General features: G+C 50.3%; 1 protein-coding gene across 1 annotated transcript; it reads left to right on the top strand.

The window, feature by feature from the left end:
* Positions 1-809: 809 nt before the first annotated feature.
* Positions 810-4397, top strand: LOC142471235 (E3 ubiquitin/ISG15 ligase TRIM25-like). Its single transcript, XM_075578040.1, has one exon. The coding sequence runs from the start codon at positions 843-845 to the stop codon at positions 2427-2429; it is 1587 nt and encodes a 528-aa protein (XP_075434155.1). The 5' UTR covers positions 810-842; the 3' UTR covers positions 2430-4397.
* The last annotated feature ends 5437 nt before the right edge of the window (positions 4398-9834 follow it).

The raw sequence follows: 9834 nt of genomic DNA, 5'->3' as shown, positions 1-9834 counted from the left end.
CATTCCCCAGCAATCCCTGCTTTACTGCGCGCCCTGAACCTCATCCCCCAGCAATCCCTGCTTTACTGCGCGCCCGGAAACTCATCTCCCAGCAATCCCTGCTTTACTGCACGCCCGGAAACTCATCCCCCAGCAATCCCTGCTTTACTGAGCGCCCGGAAACTCATCCCCCAGCAATCCCTGCTTTACTGCGTGCCCGGAAACTCATCTCCCAGCAATCCCTGCTTAACTGCGCGTCCGTTAACTCATCCCCCAGCAATCCCTGCTTTACTACGCGCCCGGAAACTCATCCCCCAGCAATCCCTGCTTTACTGTGCGCCCGGAAACTCATCCCCCAGCAATCCCTGATTTACTGCGCGCCCGGAAAGGTAAAAACACCAAAATACTTTTATTGCAGGTAACACATGGTAAAGATGCAATTTTACTGGGCCCAAGAGCTAACTCTCTTGGACCCTTCTACACAGATGAGGGGTAACCAAAACCGGGCTTAACCTTTGTGAGCCAGGTCACCCCCTCCCATCACAACGACCCCATCTGGGGCCTCTGCCTTTCTTAACACACACAGCTGACTTAAAAGGTTACTTAACACCTGAAGTGCTAAACCTCTGTCACATGTCACCAAACACCCCATGTGAGCACAGATAGGAGACATGCTGCAAATTCTTTTAAATACTCATTCCTCATATTGTATACTGTAGCCAGGAACTTACAGAGTTAATGGTCACACAGCTAAAGTCTGAGTAACAAACTCCCCGCCCCTGTGTGCTGAGAAGGGAAACGCCCCACTGGTTATATGAGAGAAAGGAGAATGTAAGTTTTGTTTCCTGTTGCTGCTTCCAAGCATGGCGTCTGCTGGTCTGAGAGAGGAGCTAATCTGCCCCATCTGCCTGAGCATTTATACCCAGCCTGTAACGCTGAGATGTGGGCATAACTTCTGCCAGGGCTGTATTGGGAGTGTGTGGGATTCCCAGGGGGGATCTGGACTTTATACCTGTCCTGAATGCAGAGCAGAGTTTCAGGAGCGCCCTGCACTGCAGAGGAACCTGAAGCTGTGTAACATAGCAGAGCGTTTCCTTTCTACTCAGCCAGAGCAGGAGGAGACTGGGATCTTCTGCACTTACTGTGTTACCTCCTCTGTACCTGCTGCTAAAACATGTCTGCAGTGTGACGCCTCCCTGTGTGATAAACACCTAAAGAAACACAGCAAGTCAGAGGAACATGTCTTATCTGAGCCAACCACTTCCTTAAAGACCAGGAAATGTCCCGTCCACAAGGAGATCCTGAAGTATTACTGCACTGAGGATGCTGCCTGTATCTGTGTGTCCTGCTGGGTGTTTGGGGAGCACAGGGGACACCAGGTGGAGTCGCTGAATGAGGCCTCGGAGAAGAAGAAGGAGAAACTGAGACATGTTCTGGAGAAACTGACCTCAGTGAGAGAGGAGACTGAGAAAAGAGCTCAGAGTCTGCAGGAACACCGGAGAGACGTGCAAGAAAAAGAAGCTGGGGAGACAGCCCGAGTCACTGCCCTGATTAGGGACATCAGGGAACAGCTGGAAGTCCTAGAGAAGCGAGCCCTGAGTCAGATAACCAGGTGGGAAGAGCAGGTTTCTCTCCCAGTCTCTGATCTAATCCAGCAGCTGGAAATAAAGAAGGACGAGCTGTCCAGGAAGATACTTCACATTGAGGAGCTGTGCAACATCACTGATCCATTAACTGTCTTACAAGGACGGGAATCAGACAATGCTGACTTCTGTGATGCTGAGGAGGGAGATAATGAGGACAGAGAGAGAGAGGGTAATAAGGTCCCTGCTGTAGGGGATTTGGATGAGGTTCTGATCCCACTGACCTTCCAGAGATTAGCTGATATTGTCACTGATCTAATAGCAAAGAGCGGGTTCTGTGTGCAGGAGGCTTCAGGCATATTACTGGATGTAAATACAGCTGCTAATGATGTATCTGTATCACGTGTCCTGAAAACTGCATCCTGCTCAGAAAGAAAGCAGTTACGCCCAAATACACCAGAGAGATTTGGGTGTAATCAGGTTTTAAGCACCAGGAGTTTTTCCTCAGGACAACATTACTGGGAATTGGAGATCAGTGAATCAGGGAGCAGGGGGGTAGGGATTTCCTATCCCAGGATAGTAAGGAAAGGACGAAAGTCCCTCATAGGACATAATAAGAAGTCCTGGGGTTTGTACATTCGGGGTAATAATCATTCAGTGATACATGACTCAATACGCACACGGATATACCCCGAGTCTCCCTCACAGAGATTAGGAATATACCTGGACTATGAGGCTGGGCGGCTGTCCTTTTATCAGCTGTGTGACCCGATCAGACAATTACACACCGTCACTGCCATCTTCACTGAGCCTCTTCATGCTGCGTTCTGGGTATGTGATAATGGCTGGGTCACAATCAGGAGCTAGGGATACTGATCCCTGCCCAGCAGGGGAACCCATAGATATAGTATATATTGTGTTTGTGGGTTTGTGTGCGCTCTCAAGCCCTCCCATTGGCTGACTGCGGGGCGGGCCTTGGCTCTTATTGGCTCTCATTGCCTGACTACGGGGCGGGGCCTTGCTGCAGCCTTGTGGGGGAGGGTTGTGGTTACTACAGATCTGCGCATTGATTGGTTGAACTATTATGATGTCACAGTTTTACACGGGATTCTGGGGCATGTAGTTCACGTCTGTAACTAAAATTGTAACAGAAGAGAAGCAGGACTACAACTCCCAGAAGCCCCTGCAGGCGAGAGAGACCACATGACAAGAGACGGCCAATCTCAATCAGTGCAGTTGTGGAGAGAGAAAGAGACAGAGGGTGAGTAAGTGGGAGAGACATCACAGGCAGACATGTGGGGTGATTGCACACACAGACAGGACCCACAGCCCCTCACATCTGTCCCTCCCACTGCAGGGTGACACAGGCAGGACACACAGCTCCTCACATCTGTCCCTCCCACTGCAGGGAGACACAGACAGGACACACGGCCCCTCACACCTGTCCCTCCCACTGCAGGGGGACACAGACAGGACACACAGCCCCTCACATCTGTCCCTCCCACTGCAGGGGGACACAGACAGGACCCACTGCAGGGGGACACAGACAGGACACACAGCCCCTCACATCTGTCCCTCCCACTGCAGGGTGACACAGACAGGACACACAGCCCCTCACATCTGTCCCTCCCACTGCAGGGTGACACAGACAGGACACACAGCCCCTCACATCTGTCCCTCCCACTGCAGGGAGACACAGACATGACCCACGGCCCCTCACATATGTCCCTCCCACTGCGGGGGGACACAGACAGGACCCACGGCCCCTCACATCTGTCCCTCCCACTGCGGGGGGACACAGGACTAACAGCCCCTCACATCTGTCCCTCCCACTGCAGGGAGACACAGACAGGACCCACGGCCCCTCACATCTGTCCCTCCCACTGCGGGGGGACACAGGACTAACAGCCCCTCACATCTGTCCCTCCCACTGCAGGGAGACACAGACAGGACACACAGCCCCTCACATCTGTCCCTCCCACTGCGGGGGGACACAGGACTAACAGCCCCTCACATCTGTCCTTCCCACTGCAGGGGGACACAGACAGGACACACGGCCCTTCACATCTGTCCCTCCCACTGCAGGGTGACACAGACAGGACACACAGCCCCTCACATCTGTCCCTCCCACTGCAGGGGGACACAGACAGGAAACACGGCCCCTCACATCTGTCCCTCCCACTGCAGGGTGACACAGACAGGACACACGGCCCCTCACATCTGTCCCTCCCACTGCAGGGTGACACAGGCAGTACACACGGCCACTCACATCTGTCCCTCCCACTGAAGGGCGACACAGACAGGAAACACGGCCCCTCACATCTGTCCCTCCCACTGCAGGGTGACACAGACAGGACACACGGCCCCTCACATCTGTCCCTCCCACTGCAGGGGGACACAGACAGGACACACGGCCCTTCACATCTGTCCCTCCCACTGCAGGGTGACACAGGCAGTACACACGGCCACTCACATCTGTCCCTCCCACTGAAGGGCGACACAGACAGGACACACAGCCCCTCACATCTGTCCCTCCCACTGCAGGGTGACACAGACAGGACACACGGCCCCTCACATCTGTCCCTCCCACTGAAGGGCGACACAGACAGGAAACACGGCCCCTCACATCTGTCTCTCCCACTGCAGGGGGACACAGACAGGACACACGGCCCCTCACATCTGTCCCTCCCACTGCAGAGGGACACAAACAGGACACACAGCCCCTCACATCCGTCCCTCCCACTGCAGGGTGACACATACAGGACACACAGCCCCTCACATCTGTCCCTCCCACTGCAGGGTGACAGACAGGACACACGGCCCCTCACATCTGTCCCTCCCACTGCAGGGGGACACAGACATATAATATAGTACATAGAAATAGTATATATAATACAGTACATAGAAATAGTATATATAATATAGCACATAGAAATAGTATATATAATATAGTGCATAGAAATAAGAATATACTGGGAGGGATTCAGTGAGCGAGGGAGAGAAAAGGGGAATATATCTCATGTATTAATCAGTTACCCAGAGGGGCCCTTCAGCACTTTGCAATGTATATATATATATATATTATATCTCTCTCTCTCTCACATACCTGTCCTGGGGATATCTGATTGCTTTAATCTTTGTTTAGTTCCTGTTCTGGGAGCGAGCGTATAGAAATAATATCGGAGCGTACACCTATTACATATATATGTTTGTGCTGTGTCAGTAAATGGAAATGCTTTATAATATAAGAATTGTATTATGCAGAATAACATATTCCTGCTTCTCCCTGAGAATGTTTGTCAGACAAGTGTTTATCTCACTGCGTCTCTCATCTCATTTAATAAATGTTATCACAATATTTCTCGGTGTGTGTGTGATACTGTAAAGAGATGCGTCAGTTCACCATTGTATAAAAAGGAGGTGTGAGAGACCCCCCTAGTGGGACTGAAGTGAGAGACCCCCCTAGTGGGACTGAAGTGAGAGACCCCCCTAGTGGGACTGAAGTGAGAGACCCCCCTAGTGGGACTGAAGTGAGAGACCCCCCTAGTGGGACAGAAGTGAGGCATAAGAGCTGTAGAAGTTATTGCTGTAACTGGGAGAAGCTGCTGTGTCCGCTCCTGTGCTGGTGTCAGACCTGGGATCCTGTTTCACAGGACATTGCAGGGAAGAGAGAACAGGGGAAAACTCTGTAAGGAGATCCCTGCACCTAGGACTATAGGGTACCCCAGGTGTCAGTATGTGTGTGTCTGTGTATGTCAGTTGTGGATAACTTTTTCCCAATAAATGAATGTTATAAGCTCTTGTGTCTCTGTCTGGCGAGTTGGTTCCTGGTATTAGTCTTGGTCTCCCGTGGCACAGGGTATGTGCTAAAGTAAGTGACACAGTGGTTTTATCAGCACAATGACAGGGCGCGATTAGAATCAGGTGGTTAAATAACGAGGTAGATGTTCAGGGGGGAGTTTGGGAGGTCCCCATCCTATATAAAGATCAGACGCTTTGTGAGTTTGGGCTTCACCATACAGGTGTGTGGGAACACGTCCTGCCACGATCACAAGCAATCTCTGAGCTGGATCTGGTTCCTGCCGTGTCACTAGTTGCCGGGCAGAGATAGCAGCGCTGTTCTCACGCGCTATCGTCACACTCACTGCTCCCTGACCAATGCAATGTAGTATCAGGGAGGTGGCTCTTAGGGAGTGATCACTCACAGCTTTAACATGCGTAACAGCGACTGGAATCCCTGTGCAACCTGCAGCTAACAGGAGTCTGCACCCCCCATACAGGTGTAGCTGAACACCTCCATATAATAAGCACCTCACTCACCGGAGGAGATCCCCTAACCCCCACGGTGCCCTGAGGCACTAACTAGCGTGATCCTGCAGCAATAAATCCCTGCTACGTTACTTTCAGTGCCTGGTGTGACACAAACTAGGGTAACACAGTGTAACCAGACAGTGACAGACCTCTGTGTGTAACCCGGCTCCTGACACACTGTGCCTGATTAGCGCTTTCCCGCTCCCACCTACCCAACGTGCAGACACATATTAGCAGCAGCGTGCCACAGGGGATCAGCACGCCAGGGGTTAATCTGGATCGCGCTAGCAGCCCATACCTGCGTCTTGTGACACTTACAGCTAAATGGTCAGACCGGCGCGGCGCAGGATTTTATTCTTATTTTGCACTATTTTTGCCGCATACACATTTTTAAAATTTCCTTATTAAAAGTGAAGTGATAATTAACTCACAAATAAACTCGGTTATCGGGAGTTTTTGTGCCATCGGCGGGGATTTCTCTCTCTAAAGTGTAATGTATATTACACTGGTAATGAGCATGCTGCACTATATAATGATGCTGAGTATTTAAACCCTGATGAAGTTAGCACGAGCCCTGGGTGAGGTGGTGCCCCTCCCTCCCTGCCAGGTATTGGCCAGAGTTATTCCTGCAGGAGTCTTTGTACTGGATCTATACGTTGGGGACACTGACGCCACGAGGCCTCAATGTGCACATCCATCCTGGGGCTTTCATTTAAATATTACTTTGTGACTTAGAATTTTCACATTCTTAGAGTTTTTTGGGATATATTTAAGTAATAATCCCCGAAGAACAGGGCGTTACTGGCCAATAATGCCCTGGCTGGAAGAGTTGAAGGCCCGAGGCGCTGACTGGTGTCATTTTAGATGCAAGTCTATGACATTTGCATTTTAATAAAACCTTGTTCGCCACTCATCCGCGGTTGTGAATTTTATTTCCCCCACGGTTGTGAGAGAGACGACGAGCTTCCCTGCATGATGTGACATTGACGGTTTAAGGAAGAAGACTGCCCTGCACATACCAGCAAGAACCAACAGATGTGAATCTCCTCACACACGGCCGTGTGAGTAATAGCTTCTTATTTCACTTATACTGTCATACCCCCAGTTACTGTTTTTTCAGCCACCATTGTATTCTGAGTACATTCTGTTCCAATTCTCTCTCCCCCATTTCTGTTGAAGCACTTGCGCTGACCTTCACCACCCTAACCCTATGCACTACAAGAGGATCCAGGGATGATCCTCTTTCGGTTTAGCTGCAGTGCAACCTAAAGGCCAGTATATTTCCAGTATTTTATGTGGGATTTGTCAGCCCTATTGAAGTACCTAGCTTTGGCTTTTAACTATATCTGCATTCAACAGAATATATCATCCAAGTTACCTAGTTCTATTCCGTGTGTGTGTGTGTGTGTGTGTGTGTGTGTGTGTGTGTGTGTGTGTGTGTGTGTGTGTGTGTGTGTGTGTGTGTGTGTGTGTGTGTGTGTGTGTGTGTGTGTGTGTGTACACAAGTCTGGTAAAAATAAAAATTTTATTAATGTGTTTTTTTTTTTTAATAAATAATAAATTACACAAACACACACGCACACCCATATACATACACATACATACAGATACACAAACACACACAAACACTCAACACTGCATACACTCAACACAGTATACATACGAAAAGCATGCGGCACGTGCACGCGCGTTCGCATAGGCACGCACGGCCGCATGCTCTATATAACAGCCCTAACTCGGTGGGGTGGCTGTCCCATGCAGCCACTACCCTTTCAGTGAAGATGGGCGTGCTCCCGTTTCCCCTCAGCCTCTCACCCTCCAGCTTCAGCGCAGTTCTAGCGTTCTTCTCTGTATGGGAACTGCTTCCTGTACCTTAGTGATACCCCTGAGGCCCTCAACAAAAATGGAGAATACAAACTCTGATGCAGGTTTAACCCCCTGTGTGACGCAAGCAACACACTCACAGTGCCAGGTTCCTCTCCAGTGTGCCATGGTCATGTGACATGATGGACATGGCATCAGCCAATAACCAAGGCTGTGGAAGAGGCGGGACTTAGGAGAGAGGAGCCTTTAAGAGGGGTTGGCAGGGCCCATGTGGGGGAGATCTGCACGAGCCGGAGACCCGGGCCAGTCTATGTGGCTCTGAGAGAGAGCGGGCGGTGACTGGTGGAGAGCAGAACATCATTTCATGGTGTTTGTATGAGACCATCTTTACTGTATCATCCCATGTCACACTAGGAGGGTAATGGTGGAAGAGAGAGAGGGTGAGAGTTATTCCTATAGCTTGTAAACCCCTATATCAGAATAAATTCCCACACATAACATTACATAGGAAAGGCTGGGAATAATATTCTATAACATATATCATATAAAACAGGGAAATAAATGTTACAATTATAAACTACGTGGGACGCATTGTGTCTGCCCAAGGAATTGCCACCGATCCGGCCAAAGTCGAAGCGGTGGTGAACTGGCCTCGTCCCGAGAATGTCACGGAACTACGATCGTTCCAGGGCTTCTGTGGATATTACCGTCGCTTTGTGGCGGGGTACTCCAGTCGGGCTAAGCCCCTCAACAATCTTTTGAAAATATATCCCGAAGATACGGGGCAGAAAGCCACTTCGGCCTGTGAACCGTTTGACGATAAGTGAACACTTGAGTGTGAGCAGGCCTTCCTGAAATTGAAGAAAAGTCTGACGGAAGCACCGGTGCTTGCATACGCTGATCCAGAACAGCCCTACGTTCTGCATGTGGATCCAGTCTCAATGGACTAGGCGCCGTCCTACATCAAAAGCAGCCAGAGGGTCTTCGGCCTGTGGCCTATGTCAGCCGCTGTCTTGGAGTTTCTGGCGCTCAAATGAGCATTTGTGGACAAACTTCATGATTACCTCTACGGCGTTACTTTTGAAGTAGGGACGGATAACAATCCCCTCACGTACATTAAGACTACCGCCAAATTAGACACGACCGGTCACTGATGGCTGGCAGCCCTATCTAACTACAACTTCACCCTGAAGTATAAGCCGGGTCCCCTGAACATTGGAGCTGATGCTCTATCCTGACGGCCAGGTCTGAGTGCTGCTCCAGATGATGATGACTGGGAAGAGATTCCGGGGCCAGGGATGCGAGCTATGTGTAGCACAGCCGCCATTATCAACGATGATCGCATGGTTTTCTCGTAACTACGGGTTGCGGACTCCTTAGGATGCCAGTCGCAGGCTATTCCAGTCGCTTACTGCGATCCAAAGGGGATGAATATAACTCACGACAAAGTAATACAGTGGAAAGACCTGGTAGACTACCAAATACGAGATCCTGTAATCAGTATCATTAGGCAAAAGTTCAACGGAAGAACCCAGCACTCCTAAAGAGTGCTCCCAGAGACTTGGTTGCTTTGCTCATGCGGAAGGCAGACAAATTTGAAATCGACAACTGCTTACTCTATCGGGTGGTGCAATACCACAACCACCCAGACTGATGACAATTACTGTAGTCCTGTGAAAATTCCACCAAAATTAGTTCGGTGTAGAGAAGACCTTTGGGTTGGTACGTGACCGATTCTTCTGGCCCAAGATGCGAGAAGAGGTAGAACACCATTGTCGCCGTTGTTCCCAGTGTATACAACGCAAGACCCACCCGAGCAGCGCCCATGGGCCATCTGAAAAGTTCTGGCCCAATGGATCTAGTGTGCATGGACTTCCTGTGCATTGAGCCCGACACCAGAGGAATATGCAACGGGTTGGTCATCACAGACCATTACACACGGGATGCCCAGGCATTCCCCACTAAAGACCAGAAAGCCATCACCGTGGCAAAAATCCTATGGGAGAAGTACTTCGTCCATTACGGTCTCCCAAACCGGCTTCACTCGAGAGCACTCTGATCTGGGAATTGCTCAAAATGCTGAATGTTGCAAAATCTCTAATGACTTTGTACCATCCTGAAGGAGACGCTCTGCCAG

The sequence above is a fragment of the Ascaphus truei genome, chromosome 20 (genome assembly GCF_040206685.1).
Source record: "Ascaphus truei isolate aAscTru1 chromosome 20, aAscTru1.hap1, whole genome shotgun sequence".
NCBI classification, from domain to species: domain Eukaryota; kingdom Metazoa; phylum Chordata; class Amphibia; order Anura; family Ascaphidae; genus Ascaphus; species Ascaphus truei.
Note: the sequence above shows the minus strand (reverse complement) of the source record. Positions and strands in the feature narration are given on the sequence as shown.

Excerpts from the sequence above, each read along its gene's own strand:
- LOC142471235 (XM_075578040.1), top strand. The coding sequence starts at position 843 with ATGGCGTCTGCTGGTCTGAGAGAGGAGCTAATCTGCCCCATCTGCCTG.